At 40.5% G+C, this 17,375-nt stretch overlaps 1 protein-coding gene across 3 annotated transcripts in view; it reads left to right on the top strand.

Moving 5' to 3' along the window:
* Nucleotides 1-15,256, top strand: part of tab3 (TGF-beta activated kinase 1 (MAP3K7) binding protein 3) — a 56,656-nt gene extending 41,400 nt beyond the window's left edge. The window contains exons 7-8 of one of the 3 annotated variants that reach the window (XM_078408868.1): nt 674-744; nt 13,435-15,256. In XM_078408868.1, coding sequence (XP_078264994.1) covers nt 674-744; nt 13,435-13,536 — 173 coding nt within the window. In that variant the 3' untranslated portion in view covers nt 13,537-15,256. The remainder of the gene's footprint in view (nt 1-673; nt 745-13,434) is intronic. The other 2 variants (XM_078408866.1, XM_078408867.1) reach the window with 2 other exon arrangements.
* Nucleotides 15,257-17,375: the final 2,119 nt, after the last annotated feature.

Raw genomic sequence — 17,375 nt, 5'->3', positions numbered from 1 at the left:
CCATTATAAAACTCTTCCATTGTAAGATTTTCTCCTCTTATTGAAGTGGCTTGAGGAATGTGAAGCAAAGTGCTCCAGATTTGTATAAACAGTTTTTGAAACTGGGGGATGGGGAAAAGGACTGTGGAAAAGATGATCAAAATAGAACGTCCATCTTTGCTATGTAGCTGGGAAATGACATTACTGGATGTAATATTTGTAACTCTTGTATTATTTTATCCAGTATCTGTTATCAACTTGCTACTTCAATTTATTGTCCTGTTCCGCTGCTTACCTGTGCGAGTGAATGAATTTCGGCAGTGTTAATGACGAAAAGAATAGTATTAGGTAAATGTTCTAAATTGCTACTACGTTTTCTTTTCTGCCTTTGTATGGGCCAATGCTGCCCTTAAGACAATTAAGCTTGTGACTGAATTCCCTCTGGAAATTACCAGGAACGAATGAATAAGGCACTTCATATAGCACATTGTGGAATTATAATAACCAAATACTGTGGTCTTTCTTAACCGTAGAGCCATGACCCTAAGTGACGTAGATAATGTCTTCTTGACGTGGCCTTACATTAAAATTCAAATGTCATATATAAGTACTTATGGGGGGAAAAAAGATTAAGCCATGCTATATACAATGTACTATTTACTTGTGGCTAAACCTTAATCATTTGTCATGGTAGGTTTGATTGTGAACATGATCCTTCAACTTGGAAAGTTTGGGTTTTGCAGGTTTAAATGGCAACACTTTGAGGTAGGCTGAACTGGTACGATCATTTATATGTAGTTTTAGCACACTAGAACGTAGTTCTAAAATGATGTGGCTTTGTTATAAATTTAATTGCGTAGTTGCAGTTTTCAGTGTATTGGAATGCATTCTTCCCTGGAATAGTGATGTGGGATTTTATCCCTGTCAACTGCTTTATCCATGCATTGAAATCTTGATTTCATTTCATTTTTGAAGTATCATAAACATATGAGGAGCTTTTATGAGTGAAGAAGAATGGGAGTCACCCCTAGCTCCTTTCTTGACCCAGCTAATGGCTGATGGGTGCAGCAAATGACTTACTAATGAAATAGTGCAGGAAAATAATATGGGTGAAAAACAGGGCTGAAAGTGAACACAAGTGAACAGTGTTCCAGCACAGGAACAGATTGTTCAGTCCACACCAAGTATGATGCAATGTTAAACTAATCTCTGCCTACACATGATTCATGTCCCTCCATTCATATCCATGTGCCTGTCCAAAAGCATCTTAAATGCGACAAAAAGCTGCAGATGCTGGAACCTTGAATAAAAACGAAGTGCTTGAGAGATTCAGCAGGTCAGGCAGCATCTGGAGAGGAAGTGGACAGATAATATTACAGGTCAGGCAGCACCTGGAGACGGAGTGGACAGACAATATTACAGGTCAGGCAGCACCTGGAGACGGAGTGGACAGACAATATTACAGGTCAGGACCCTTCTTCAGACTGATGGAGCGCGGGGAGAAATTGGTTGAATAAAGGTGGGGGTGTGGCAAAGCCTGGCAAGTGAGAGGCCACTTGGCGAGGGGAGGGGTGTGATTGATGTGTGGAGATGGTGACAATAGCTGAAAAGGAAACAAAGTGCCGGATAAGGATAGAAAAGTGAAATGTAAAGATGGAGGGAGGAATAGTGATGGAAGGGAGGGATAATGGGGAAATGGGGTACTCCGAGATGGGAGGGACAGAGGATGCATAAAGAGGAGGGGAGACGAACAGGTGGAGCAATGGGAGAAGTGTTTGTGCATCAGGGTGGTGGGAGAGGGGTGGGGTGGGGAACAGGGGTGAAGTGAAGGGGTGTGTCGGGAGTATTATTTGAAATTGGGGATTTCAGTGTTCATACTTTGAGTTGTAAGTTACCTAAGATACGAGTTGCTTCAGAAAACGTAATTCTCCCTCTCTTTTTATTGGTGGAACCCTCACCCGTGTTTCCTCCAGTTTTCTTCTTGCTTCCCCTCCCCCCCCCCCCAGATGGAATTTCCCTTGGTCTCTGCTTTCACGCCATCAACCTCCACATCCAACACCTCATTCTCTGACATCTCCGCCACCTTCATCGTGATTCCACCAGTCACATCCTCATGTCCCCACCCCTCTCTGCTCTCTCAGCAACTCTTTGGTTCATTCATCTCTTCCCACCCAACCTGATTCCTTCCCAGGCACTTTCCCCTGCGACTGCCAGAGATGTAACACCTGTCCTTGCACCTTCTGTCCCACTTCCAGCCAAGGACTCCAACAGAGACTCTGAGTGAGTCAGAGATTCCCTTGCATCTCTTCCAACTTCATCTATTGCACCCGGTGTCCCCAATGTAGCCTACCCTACATCAATCAGACCAAGCATAGGCTTAGCGGCCATTTCACCAAACACTTGCGGGCCATCTGCCTCCTGCATCTCCCGATTGCCAAACATTTTGACTTCCTTTTCGATTTCCGTATCGACCTTTGTCTATCATTTGCCAACCTGTGCCCCACTCCACCTTTCTCTTCCAGCTTTTTCTCACCAACTCCATCAGTCTGAATAATGGTCTCCAAAATGCTGTTCCCTCTGCAGATTCTGCCTGACCCACTGAGTTCCTCCAGCACTTTGTTTTCTGCCCAATGGCTGCAAGTTAATTAAATTTTGATTTATTTAGGTGATTGCTCTAATTAAGCATTTCATGGAACAATCTGCACAATTGAGTAATTCTTGGGATCTTCCACATCCAATGCTTTAGTCAGATTGAAATGTTAATTCAATAACACGAGGCTGCAACATAATCATCAGTGTTATTTGTTAGCGAAGAACAAATTATTATGAATTATCTTTGTAAATCTTAAATTGGATGAGGCCTTTGGTGGTACAATGTTGATGCAATACAAATCTTTGAGTTTGTGGACATTAATCATTAGGTAAAGGACACCATAGAGTCTAAAATGTGCAACGTATACCGGCTGGGTAAATAAAAAGCAATAAGATATTGGTGTGATGAATTTCCAAATCAACGTTGTATTACTCCAGAAACATCTGATGGATTATAATCCAACAATTAATCGTCTGACCAGGACGTGTCTTTTTACACTTTGTCAATGGGAATATTTGCGAGTTAAATCTGGGTCCATACCTTTTTAAAATCAAATTTATGGGACAAAATCAAGTTTTGAAGTAGTTTTCTAGCCCAAGTGCTATCCCACCATTTATGTTTTTACAGGATTATCTGTGCATGTCTCAAGGTTTCAGTTTGTTGGATTTATCTTAAGTAATGATTTTTTTTTGTAGTGGTATGAAACAGCTCGATAATTGGTTAAGAAATATGTTTTATGTATTGTGTGTAGTTGTGGTGTCTTGTCTGTGTGTTGGGGCTATGTTTTAGGTTTTTTAGAGGTTTGCCGCATTATCAATTCAATTCAGAAGGCAACACAACCAGTCCAAAATCGTTTTTAAAAGGCTCTTATACAATTTCTTGACTTTATCATGATATTTTAATAATTTTTACAGACTTTGAATATTGTTAGCATCTTTTATTGACAATTCTAATTCTTCACCCATTTTCTTGTATTTTATATTTACAAAAGATGGTTTGGTCTGCCGGACAGCATAATTCAGTTTTATTAATATGTGTTTTGAGTAATGTATGAGCCGAATGTGGGTCAATTTGTCGAAAGTCACGGTTTCATAATTAATGATTAACCTTTTTTAACAGTGTAATTCTTTTATCGAGAATTCTTTCATCTAAAAGTTACACAATTGAGAATTTAGTTCATATTTTAAACTTTACAAGTAAGGCTGAGTAATACTTTACAAGTAAGGCTGAGTCCTGGTGTGCACATTTGTAATAATTGTGACAGAGGTTTTGATTTGCCCAGGGCAGCATTTAAGGTTTAATTTCTCCAGGTCCCTTGGCATTTAAAAGAAGGTGGTGTTTAACTCTACAGGACCAATTGTCAGCAAATTGTCAAGAAATCTTTCATGTGACATATTAGTGAGTGAATCAAGTGATTCTTATCCTATTTTGATTTAAATTTGGTGTGGGAGGAAGAATCAACTTGAAATAATCAAATAGAGATAGATAAATTCTTGATTAGTACGGGTGTCAGGGGTTATGGGGAGAAGGCAGGAAAATGGGGTTAGAAGGGAGAGAGAGATCAGCCATGATTGAATGGTGTAGACGATGGGCCGAATGGCCTAATTCTGCTCGTATCACTTATGACCTAAATTTAACGAGCTTTGGTGATTTATTCAAGTTGCTTTACCAGGAAAAAGATTGGATGCAGAAATTAACAAGTGTGCATTTTTCAGTACTTCAGTATTTGAAATATTGGGTACAGGAAAGATGGAATTCAAAATAGGTTTTAAAAGGCAAAGTACCCTTTGTATTTTAAATGAAGAATATTTTAATTAAGAGCAAACTAGTAACTTTGAAAATTATAAATCCCTGCAGAATATTAATTGCTCGTGGATAGAGATGAAATATTTGAAATGGTAGCAGTCTCAAAGAGAGGGACCTAAATTTGGATATTTATTTTCACTCTTTACCCACTTCCAAATATTCACATACATTTCTCCTTTTAGAAAGTGTAATATTATATACAGAGCTCTCTCCCTTGCAGATTTTATATATTCTTTCACATGGGCACATTAATCAACACATGTTTTGAATAGCGCCAAATGAAAATTAGATAAACAATCAATATTTTTGAATATTGGTCTCGATTGAGATAATAATTTTGACTGGCAAATTATGTTGCATGTTATGAGATGTGACTGTTCAACCACAGTGTTTTATTCTTCTTGACAACATTTTAATTTTCAGTGTGAACAATTGCCTTATTCTTTTCAGCTAACATTACTTTTGCATTTGTGGTCTCTAGTTCATTTGCTTTTGCACCTGTATTAGTTGGTTTTCCAGGGCTCCATATTTGGATCCCTCTCATCCAAATGTCATTCCTAGTGTCCATCAGCATTGGATAAACATTCAGACCTATGTTGACTACGTCTCTTAGCTTTTCTCCTTTTTCTGAAAGTGTGTTTAAGTCAACAGGCGAGCCTTGGAGATGCCATGAATTTCTTTACTTGTCTGTTGGTTTGACTTTAGCATTATAGTTGATGTTTGTTGCTCAACTTGGATTGCCTATCATCCTCTTCTGCCTTGTTTGACATTGAGTTTCTTGAAATACTCATTTTTGTTAACAAACCACCGGCTGAGCTTTCCTAAGAATGTATGTGTAAAATAGTCCTTCCTCGTCTACCGGAATATTTAGTGTTTTTACAAATAGCCCATGACTCCTGAGAAGTGCCCAATTCTTCCCACTCCATGTCTTGCTTTGAACTTCCATGTAATTACAGTGCCCTCCATAATGTTTGGGACAAAGACCCATCATTTATTTATTTGCCTCTGTACTCCACAATTTGAGATTTGTAATAGAAAAATCTCATGTGGTTAAAGTGCACGTTGTCAGATTTTAATAAAGGCCATTTTTATACATTGATTTATTCACAAAATGCTGGAGTAACTCAGCAGGTCAGGCAGCATCTCGGGAGAGAAGGAATGGGTGACGTTTCGGGTCGAGACCCTTCTTCAGACTGATGTCAGGGGGGCGGGACAAAGGAAGGATATAGGTGGAGACAGGAAGATAGAGGGAGATCTGGGAAGGAGGAGGGGTAGAGAGGGACAGAGGAACTATCTAAAGTTGGAGAAGTCGATGTTCATACCGCTGGGCTACAAACTGCCCAGGCGAAATATGAGGTGCTGTTCCTCCAATTTCTGGTGGGCCTCACTATGGCACTGGAGGAGGCCCATGACAGAAAGGTCAGACTGGGAATGGGAGGGGGAGTTGAAGTGCTCAGCCACCGGGAGATCAGTTTGGTTAATGCGGACCGAGACCAGGTGTTCAGCGAAGCGACCGCCGAGCCTGCGCTTGGTTTCGCCGATGTAAATAAGTTGACATCTAGAGCAGCGGATGCAATAGATGAGGTTGGAGGAGGTGCAGGTGAACCTTTGTCTCACCTGGAAAGACTGTTTGGGTCCTTGGATGGAGTTGAGGGGGGAGGTAAAGGGACAGGTGTTGCATCTCGTGCGGTTGCAGGGGAAAGTGCCCGGGGTTGGGGTGGTTTGGGTAGGAGGGGACGAGTGGACCAGGGAGTTACGGAGGGAACGGTCTCTGCAGAACGCAGAGAGGGGAGGGGATGGGAAGATATGGCCAGTGGTGGGGTCCCGTTGTAGGTGACGGAAATGTTGGTGGATGATATATTGGATCCGCTGGCTGGTGGGGTGGAAGGTGAGAACGAGGGGGATTCTGTCCTTGTTACGAATGGGGGAGGGGGAGCAAGAGCGGAGCTGCGGGATGTAGAAGAGACCCTAGTGAGAGCCTCATCTATAATGGAGGAGGGGAAGCCCCGTTTCCTGAAGAACGAGGACATCTCGGAAGCCCGAGTGTGAAACACCTCATCCCAGGCGCAGATGCGGCGTAGACGGAGGAATTGGGAGTAGGGGATACACTTTTTGCAGGGGACCGGGTGGGAAGAAGTGTAGTCCAGATAGCTCTGCGAGTCCGTGGGTTTATAGTAAATGTCTGTCACTAGTCTGTCTCCTGTGATGGAGATGGTGAGGTCCAGAAACGGGAGGGAGATGTCGGAGATAGTCCAGGTATATTTAAGGGCAGGATGGAAATTGGAGGTGAAGTGTATGAAGTCAGTGAGTTCTGCATGGGTGCAAGAGGTAGCACCAATGCAGTCGGCGATGTAGCGGAGGTAGAGTTCGGGGATGGGGCCAGTGTACGTCTGGAACAGGGATTGTTCGACGCACCCGACAAAGAGGCAGGCGTAGCTAGGGCCCATGCGAGTGCCCATAGCTACGCCTCTTGTTTGGAGGAAGTGGGAGGAGTCATTTTTATACATTTTGGGTTTCACCATGTAGAAATTGCAGCAGTGTTTATACATAGTCCCCCCATTTCAGGGCACCATAATGTTTGGGACACAGCAATGTCATGTAAATGAAGGTAGTCATGTTTAGTATTTTGTTGCATATCCTTTGCATGCTTGAAGTCTGTGATTCATGGACATCACCAGTTGCTGGGTGTCTTCTCTGGTGATGCTCTGCCAGGCCCGTATTGCAGCCATCTTTAGCTGATGCTTGTTTTGGGGGTAGTCCCCTTCAGTTTTCTCTTCAGCATATAAAAGGCATGCTCAAATGGGTTCAGATCGGATGATTGACTTGGCCACTCAAGAATTGACCACTTTTTTTTGCTTTGAAAAACTCCTTTGTTGCTTTAGCAGTATGCTTGGGATCATTGTCTTGCTGTAAAATGAACTGCCAGCCAATGAGTTTTGAGGCAGATAGGATATGTCTTTACACTTCAGAATTCATTATGGTACTACCATCAGCAGATAGGATATGTCTTTACACTTGAGAATTCATGATGCTACTACCATCAGCAGTTCTATCATCAATGACGTTAAGTGAGCCAGACCTTCAGCACCCATACATGCCCAGGCCATAACACCCCCACCACCGTGTTTCACAGATGAAGTGGTATGCTTTGGATCTTGGGCAGTTCCTTCTCTCCTCCAGACTTTGCTCTTGCCATCACTCTGATATAAGTTAATTTTTGTCTCATCTGTCCACGACCTTTTTCCAGTTGCTCTTTTAAGTACGTCTTGGCAAACTGTAACCTGGCCATTCTATTTTTGTGGCTAACCAGTGGTTTGCATCTTGCAGTGTAGCCTCTGTATTTCTGTTCATGAATTCTTCTGCTGACAGTGGTCATTGACAAATCCACATCTGACTCCTGAAGAGTGTTTCTGATCTGTCGGACAGATGTTTACAATATATATTAATGATTTGGACGAGGGAATTGAATGCAACATCTCTAAGTTTGCGGATGACACGAAGCTGGGTGGCAGTGTTAGCTGCGAGGAGGATGCTTGGAGGCTGCAGAGTGACTTGGATAGATTAGGAGAGTGGGCAAATGCATGGCAGATGCAATATAATTTGGATAAATGTGAGGTTATCCACTTTGGTGGCAAGAACAGGAAAGCAGAGTATTACCTGAATGGTGGCCAATTAGGAAAAGGGGAGATGCAACGTGACCTGGGTGTCATGGTGCACCAGTCATTGAAAGCAAGCGTGCAGGTGCAGCAGGCAGTGAAGAAAGCGAATGGTATGTTAGCATTCATAGCAAGAGGATTTGAGTATAGGAGCAGGGAGGTTCTGCTGCAGTTGTACAGGGCCTTGGTGAGACCGCACCTGGAGTATTGTGTACAGTTTTGGTCTCCTAATCTGAGGAAAGACATTCTAGCCTTAGAGGGAGTACAGAGAAGGTTCACCAGATTGATCCCTGGGATGGCAGGACTTTCATATGACGAAAGACTGGATAGACTAGGCTTATACTCGCTGGAATTTAGAAAGCTGAGGGGGGAAGATTGTTCCCGATGTTGGGGAAGTCCAGAACCAGGGGTCACAGCTTAAGGATAAGGGGGAAGTCTTTTAGGACCGAGATGAGAAAACATTTCTTCACACAGAGAGTGGTGAGTCTGTGGAATTCTCTGCCACAGAAGGTAGTTGAGGTCAGTTCATTGGCTATATTTAAGAGGGAGTTAGATGTGGCCCTTGTGGCTAAAGGGATCAGGGGGGAACGGAACACTGTCAGTTACTTGTCAGAAAACATAAGCCTCAATTTAATACATGTTTACATTCTACTGCACTTATATTGCTTAACATTTGCTGCACTTATTACATGTTACAACCGACTGCACCTTATATTTAATTATATTATTTCTTTTTTTTTTTTTTTAAATGGCACTTGCAATATGTTAGCTCTCATTGCTGTGCAATAACTTGCTGTCTTGATTGAACTGTGCACTGCCTTGACCGTTGTAATTGTTTTGTCTATATTGTATTAGAGGTCAGTTTGTTTAATTCAGTAGATTAGGTTTGGCTTGTTATGGATAAAGGTTTATCCTTGTACTGTCTGCTTTGTGTGATTGCATCATCTGGACTGCTTTAATGTCGCTGTACTTTGTGTAGTGACAATAAAGGTTTTTTACATTTTTTTACATTTAAAGAATATTTTTCTTCAATTTCTTTCCAATTTTTGTATTCGTTATAAGTAATGTAAGAAAATAATTAGATGCTGGTACAAATCGAAGGTATTTATTCACAAAATGCTGGAGTAACTCAGCAGGTCAGGCAGCATCTCAGGAGAGAAGGAATGGGCGACGTTTCGGGTCGAGACCTTTCTTCAGACTGATGTCAGGGGGACGGGACAAAGGAAGGATATAGGTGGAGACAGGAAGACAGTGGGAGATCTGGGAAGGGGAGGGGAAGAGAGGGACAGAGGAACTATCTAAAGTTGGAGAAGTCAACGTTCATACCACTGGTATGCTGGGCAGCTTGCAGCATACCAGTGGTAAGTAAAGTAAGTGGTCTTTTAATTTCATCTGTTCTACACGGACGTCAAGACTCTAAATGGTTAAAGCACAATGTGATGCACTGTCTACTCAAATTCTACCTCGGTACAGCACTTCAAATTAAACTAACATTGGTACTGGTATCAGTTTATTATTGTTACATAGAAACATACGTGAAAAGCTTTGTTTGAGTGCTATCCAGTCAAACCAGTCTATACACGAGTACAATCAAGCCATGCACAAGTACAACAGCAAAACCCAAAGTGCTGGAAGAACTCTGTGAGTCAGGCAGCATCAGGTCGGATTGGACAGGTGTCTTATTGGGTCAGGTCCCTTCTTAGTACTTGACCTGAAACGTTGTCCGTCCATTCCCTCCACAAATTCCGCCTGATCCCCTGAGTTCCTTCAGCGTTTCATATTTTGCTCAAAATTCCAGCATCTGCAGTTTCTTACCTGTCCACAGATTTCAAATACAAAAATCCCAAAGTGCAGAATACAGTTTTACAACATTATGGCAATGCAGTTATAGATAAAAAGTCCAAGTTCCCCAAAGAAGTAGGTTGGAAGATCGGGACAACACCCTAGCTTATGGAGGACCTTTCAGAGTCTGCTAAAAGCAGGGAGGGCGCTGTTCCTGAATCTGGAGGTTGCAGACATGTTCTCGCTCAACATCACCCAATGGTATCTGTCAAATGAGGTTAGGATTGTACTCTGCAGGCTCTTACAGACAGATTGTTCATCAAAACTATTTTAACTTAATTTTAAGTCCTCATTAATTGTATGATGAACTGTTGTTTAATAGCTTTACATACAGTGCCCTTCATAATGTTTGGGACAAAGACCCATCATTTATTTATTTGCCTCTGTACTCCACAATTTGAGATTTGTAAATAGAAAAACTCACATGTGGTTAAAGTGCACATTGTCAGATTTTAATAAAGGCCATTTTTATACATTTTGGTTTCACCATGTAGAAATTACAGCAGTGTTTATACATAGTCCCCCCATTTCAGGGCACCATAATGTTTGGGACACAGCAATGTCATGTAAATGAAAGTATTCATGTTTTGTATTTTGTTGCATATCCTTTGAATGCAATGACTGCTTGAAGTCTGCGATTCATGGACATCACCAGTTGCTGGGTGTCTTCTCTGGTGATGCTTTGCCAGGCCTGTATTGCAGCCATCTTTAGCTTATGCTTGTTTTGGGGGCTAGTCCCCATTAGTTTTCTCTTCAGCATATAAAAGGCATGCTCAATTGGGTTTGGATCGGGTGATTGACTTGGCCACTCAAGAACTGACCATTTTTTAGCTCTGAAAAACACCTTTGTTGCTTTAGCAGCATGTTTGGGATCATTGGCTTGCTGTAGAATGAACTGCCGGCCAATGAGTTTTCAGGCATTTGTTTGAACTCGAACAGATAGGATGTGTCTATACACTTCAGAATTAATTATGCTACTACCATCAGCAGTTGTGTAGGAAAAAAAACTGCAGGTGCTGGTTTAAATCGAAGGTAGACACAAAATGCTGGAGTAACTCAGAAAAGTCACCCATTCCTTCTCTCCAGAGATGCTGCCTGACCCGCTGAGTTACTCCAGCATTTTGTGTCTACCATCAGCAGTTGTATCATCAATGAAGATAAGTGAGCCAGTACCTTGAGCAGCCATACATGCCCAGGTCATAACACCCCCACCACAGTGTTTCACAGATGAAGTGGTATGCTTTGGTTCCTTCTCTCCGCCATACGTTGCTCTTGCCATCACTCTGATATAAGTTAATCTTCGTCTCATCTATCCACAAGACCTTTTTCCAGAACTGTGGTTGCTCTTTTAAGTACTTCTTGGCCAACTGTAACCTGGCCATCCTATTTTTGCAGCTAACCAGTGATTTGCATCTTGCAGTGTACCCTCTGTATTTCTGTTCATGAAGTCTTCTATGGACAGTGGTCATTGACAAATCCTCCTGAAGAGTGTTTCTGATGTGTCAGACAGGTGTTTGGGGATTTTTCTTTATTTTCAAGAGAATTCTTCTGTCATCAGCTGTGGAGGTTTTCCTTGGCCTGCCAGTCCCTTTGCGATTACTAAGCTCACCTTTCTTCTTAATTATATTCCAAACAGTTGATTTTGGTAGGCCTCAGGTTTGGCTGATGTCTCTAACAATATTATTCTTGTTTCTCAGTCTCTTAATGGCTTCTTTGCCTTTCATTGGCGCAACTTTGGTCCTCGTGTTGATAAACAGCAATAAAAGTTTCCAAAGGTGATGGAAAGACTGGAGGAAAGACTAGGTGCTGAGAGCTCTCTTATACCTGCATTAAGGAGGCAATGAAACACACCTGAGCAATTACAAATGCCTGAGAAGCCATGTGTCCCAAACATTTTGGAGCCCTGAAATGGGGGACTATGTATAAACACAGCTGTAATTTCTACATGGTGAAACCAAAATGTATAAAAATGGCCTTTAATAAAATCTGACAATTTGCACTTTAACCACATGTGATTTTTTTCTATTGCAAATCTCAAATTGTGGAGTACAGACGCAAATAAATAAATGATGGGTATATTTATATATAACTATTAGTAATAATAATTTTCTATTAACTATTGATGTATAGGTAATGTATTAATTATATATTAATTATACATTAATTAATCTACAATTCATACTTTATACAATGGAATAAATCTATCTCATTATTGGATCATATAACCCGTCTCCAATAGATGAAAGACCCATCTTATGACTCAATTTTTATTTTTAATGCGAAGAACTATTTGCAAATTTCCGAACCACAAATATCTTATGCACGAGGTGCTACGCAACAAATAGATGCGTTTCTCCTCTGAACGTTTTGAAGCTGCAAGGAACATTAAATTTTCTTGCATCGATGCACATTATTGAAAATACACCAGCCTGTGCTAATTAGTTCGTATTTTATGTGTGGTTAAATAGCCTGTCTTTACTCCCTTGATATTATAAGTTCATTGTACTTTTTGTTTCTGTCTTTTATTTTAAATTAACCTTTTTTTAGTTGCAGTTGTCATAATAGCACCTTTCCGCACTGGGACATTTACTGTTTCCCGTATTCTTTTGCTGGAACTTGAAAAAAAACTGATATTGTCCAAACAATGCATTTTAAACCCTTTTGATCAGCAAACATCCAGCCAAACTCCGAAGATATTTAATGATTTTTCTATTGCAATTGTGTCCTCTTAGTGAGATGGATCGTTGCTGAGTTAAGGGTCATGTCCACATAAAATAAATTGCCAAGTTTCTGGGAAGCTACTTCTAATTTGTGTTCCAATCCAAATTAAGTACGGAACAGTTGTTTTTCTTTGTGCTTTTCCAAAAATCTTCATGTCTGCTGGAAATGTCGGACAACTTTTTCTGTATTGCCTTGTTTAGTTTAGTTTAGAGATACAGTGCGGAAACAGGTCCTTTGGCCCACTGGGTCTGCACCGACCAGCGATTCCCACACATTAACACTATCCTGCACCCACTAGGGACATTTTTTACATTTACCAAGCCAATTAACCTACAAACCTGTACATCTTTGGAGTGTGAGAGGAAACCGAAGATCTCGGAGAAAACTCACACAGGTCACAGGGAGAACGTACAAACTCTGCATTGCCTTGCATTGGCGATTTTGTGCCAAGAGCTTTTGAAAATTCTAATCTTGTACAATAATTGTGATTTTAATTGTTAAATTACTATTAGGAAGTGGAGGAAATCTTCCTTACAAGTTGATCCCACAGAATATTTGTATTAAACATTAGTCAGCTACACAGAGAAAAGAACTAAATGAAGCTATGGATACCAGCATAATGTTCCTTGGTAAAAACATGCTTATTTGGAAACTGCTTTTTGGTTGAATTTAAAGTGATAAAATACTGATATAAAGCAAATGTTTATCTGCACCATCCCTTTCTTCTTATTTATACCGAAATAAATTTTGAATTGGGAAACATTTTGCATTCTTTTGTATTCGAGATTGTACATTGAGTATTATCATTGCGATGTCTGAATGTAACTCTACCTCTAGTTGCAGAAGCTGGTCCCGTCACGGCTCTCAGTCAAAGGCCTCATCAGCGAGATGAGGATTTTGAAGGTGCCCCCTGGAACTGCAACAGCTGCACCTTCTTGAACCACCCAGCACTGAATCGCTGTGAACAGTGTGAAATGCCAAGATACACCTGAACTGAAGTGGGCAAGCACTCGCCAGCATGCAGAATCCTGAAACTTTTTGGGGTCATGAAAGGAGACTGCAAATCTGCAAACCATCGGCCAGGCCTAAAGTGAAGAGGAAAAGCTGAAATCTATTGCAACAGCGAGCTAAATTCACAATACCATCTCGACCGTCCACATTAGCAGCATAAATGTTAAACTTCAAGCAACATCCAGTCACAGAGATGTTTCTTTGCACGATGCATTCAAGCGAACATATAAATGCAGAGAAGATGGTCCTTAGTGAAGCTGCGCATTGTTAATCCTTCTAAGCCTGTGATTCCACATGGGGATGCTGTTTTGTTACCCTTCCCACGTAGGGTGTCTATCCACACGATGACTTGAGCTGTGTAATTAACCCAGTCTGTCTGGGTTAAAAAAAAACATCAATTGTGAAGGATACATGTTGTTTTCATTTGGGGTGGATTGTCCCTAGTGCTGCATCTATTAAATGTTGGCATCTTAACTCAGTCTTGCAGGCAAAAGGGACTGCCGTGACACTACAGTAGGGTGAAAGACGAGTTACTTGTGATTGCTGCTTTCTTCAGGGTAATTGCAATCTTTACACAAATCAATTGTATATTAAATTTAAGACTGTCTCAGAGGACAGGTATGAGGTATTGCCTTAGGTATGTTTTAAATATACAGTCATAATCAACGATCCCTTTGCTTGTACTGTGTTCTTTGAGCTACACCATTGACACTGGTGAAAAGAGGAATCTTTGCAGATCAGAACAGCGCTGCATGCTCGTATTCGGGAAATAATTTTAGCTGTGGGCTCTGTCCTTGATTTTAAAAGTCACGTGTGCTTTTTTAACTCTTATTTTTCCACGGCGCTTCCCTTAGGCCTTGCTCTGTAATTGTGCAGCAAACCTATGCCAAAGGCAAGTATTCCACAACCTGCTCCAGACTCAAAGCCACCTGTTCTCGCCAAGATTTGTTCCGCAACCTAAGCAATTCCTGAGCTTCCACTCTAAAGAAATCATCTTGTTTACAGCACGGAAGATAATATTTTTGTCCCCCATCCTCCCCTCTTTAGGTGCATTTAGTAATCAGTGGCTCTTTAAGAGTGAGTTTGCACATCACTAAGAAACCAGCCTGTACTAAAACTAGCTAAACGCAGCCTGAAAATAAATGGTCACACACTGCAAATATTTAAAAAAACTGTTGGAACTCTCATTCGTAAAAGAATGAAACTTGCTGGACCCGCAAATCAAAGTTCATTACGAACTTGCTGGTACTTTAATGCCTACGATGTTATACTGTATTATTAAAGGTGATGTTTAGTTCGGCTGCCTCAGGTTGCTTTAAATATAATAAAGTACTTGTTCGTTGTGAAATTGCGGATTTGTTGGGTCTGAACAGCTGAATGAGAATTAAGTTTGAGTGACTAGGATGTTCGTGTTCCTATACAAAAAAAGCACCTCCGTTCTCTGCAGTTTAAAGAGTGTACTGTATGATCTCAAAGTTTGAGCTGGAGACAAAATTGTGCAAAAGCAATAGGGGCATTGCATGTACGGTACATATATGAACATTCTGGTGGCTGCAGTATTTTACGAATAAAGTCACAAAGTGAAGAAACTATTTATCTGGTTTTACTTGACGAGGCATTAAAACATTAACGTTTTTGTTTTATTCATTTGAATCAAATTTGCTAAGATTTAAATCTCATTCATACATTGTATAAAGTGTATTTTGCTCAAATGCATGTTTGAAAAATAGTCTTACTTTTTTGTTGCTTTAAAAAACACGCTAAATTGGTTTGAATAAAATATTATTGCAGAGTTGCACATTGCTCCACTTTGTTCCAAGAAGTGATCCAAGAATTTGCACTGTTAAAAACATAACAGTGTAAATATATTTACGATGAGCAGGTTAATAAGTTAGGCTAATAAGGGACATATTTTGGACTAATATCAAAAAATTATTCACAAAGTTTCCTTAATCCTTGGATTGGTTATTCCCCAAATTTATCCTGAATCACTACAGTTATATGCATGGCTAAGAATCTTTGTGATGCAATTTGACAAATTGTTATGTTTACACAACCAAGATTTTTCTTCAACAGACTAGAGAAATTGCTCGAATTTGAGGAGAATTGACAATAGAAGCTTCCTTCTAAACAGTTTTGTAGTTAACCCTTAAATTTATTCTGATAAATTTGTTATTTCATTGGGGATCCAGGGTTGACCAATGTGCCTGTCTGCAAAATGACAGCATGAAGGAGGTCATCTTGTAAGAATTACACTAATGTGGAATTATCTGATCCATATGTCTGCCAATGTTTACCCCTTAGCTTTCATCTCATTAGAATAATTGCTATCTTTTAGAGAGGATTTTTATGCTTTTCTCTCTATTTTTGCATCACTTCCATCAGTACCAGAAGGCATGCGCTTAAAACATGGCATATTTTTAGGAAGCGGTCATTATGTTGATTGTTAATGTTTGCTGTTGAAAAAGCCAACCATTTACTTTGCTTCTGGAATAATGTGTTTTTTATGTAGGGTTGGTGCTTTTTTTCAAGTTTTCAATATGTTATTATCATCGTGCCGAACCCCTTTCTCTATTATTTCCATAGGATTTGAAGATATAAGTTGGCTTTATTTATTCTGGATTTGTCTTATTCCATATTGGGTCACTCCTGATCAACTTAAATCTTCTGATTCTTGGTGCGCACTAGTGCTGCATAATGTGTATCATCACTCTGAAGGAGTTCCACTTGTCAGCAACTAACATCTTGTTGGGGGATGGAAGAAGTTTGCAATCTAGAACTAATGAAGATGGACCAGTGGGCAGAGATCTGAATGAGTGGGAATATATCAGGTTGAAGGAGGGAATATTCATGGGGTGGGTTGGAAAAGTGTGTGAATTTGGACCCAGGTGGAAATATGGATGGGTGTAGGTGGAGACTGTCCATTTGTCAGGACAAGGCTAATTGCATGTTGGCCTTCATAACGAGAGGATTTGAGTATAGGAGCAAGGAGGTCCTTCTGCAGTTGTATAGGGCCATGGTGAGACCCTATCTGGAGTATTGTGTGCAGTTTTGGTGGTCTTAATTTGAGGAAGGACGTCCTTGCTATTGAGGCAGTGCAGCGTAGGTTCACGAGGTTAATCCCTGGGATGGAGGGACTGATATGAGGAAAGATTGGAAAGACTAGGCTTGTATTCACTGGAGTTTAGAAGGATGAGAGGGGATCCTTATAGAAACATATACAATTATAAAAGGACTGGAGAAGCTAGATGCAGGAAAAATGTTCCCACTGTTGGGGGAGTCCAGAACCAGGGGCCACAGTCTAAGAATAAAGGGGAGGCCATTTAAAACTGAGAGAAGAAACTTTTCCACTCAGAGTTGTGAATTTGTGGAATTCTCTGCCACAGAAGGCAGTGGAGGCCAATTCACTGGATGAATTTAAAAGAGAGTTAGATAGTGCTCGAGGGCAGGAGCCTCCAAACCTTACAGCATGAGGGCCACATTATATATTTGGCACATTTTTGTGGGCCGTATGAAAAAATAAAGAAGTGTGAGTTTTATAAATTTAATGAACTCAAAAACTAGGTTACGTTCGATTAGATTAGGAAAGGTTAAACTAGGTTAGATTAGGTTAGTTTACATTAGGTTTATATGGCAACAAATAAATAATATTCAATTTTTAAAAAGAGCTTGAAATATTGGAATTTATATATGCAGTAAGTCTATAATTATTTATAAAACAGAAAAAAAACTGACCACACTGGGGGAGAGTGAGAGAAGAGAGAGAG

Source organism: Rhinoraja longicauda, chromosome 12 (genome assembly GCF_053455715.1).
Source record: "Rhinoraja longicauda isolate Sanriku21f chromosome 12, sRhiLon1.1, whole genome shotgun sequence".
Taxonomy (NCBI): Eukaryota; Metazoa; Chordata; class Chondrichthyes; order Rajiformes; family Arhynchobatidae; genus Rhinoraja; species Rhinoraja longicauda.
The sequence above is the reverse complement of the archived record's forward strand: the minus strand, read 5'-3'. Positions and strand labels throughout refer to the sequence as shown.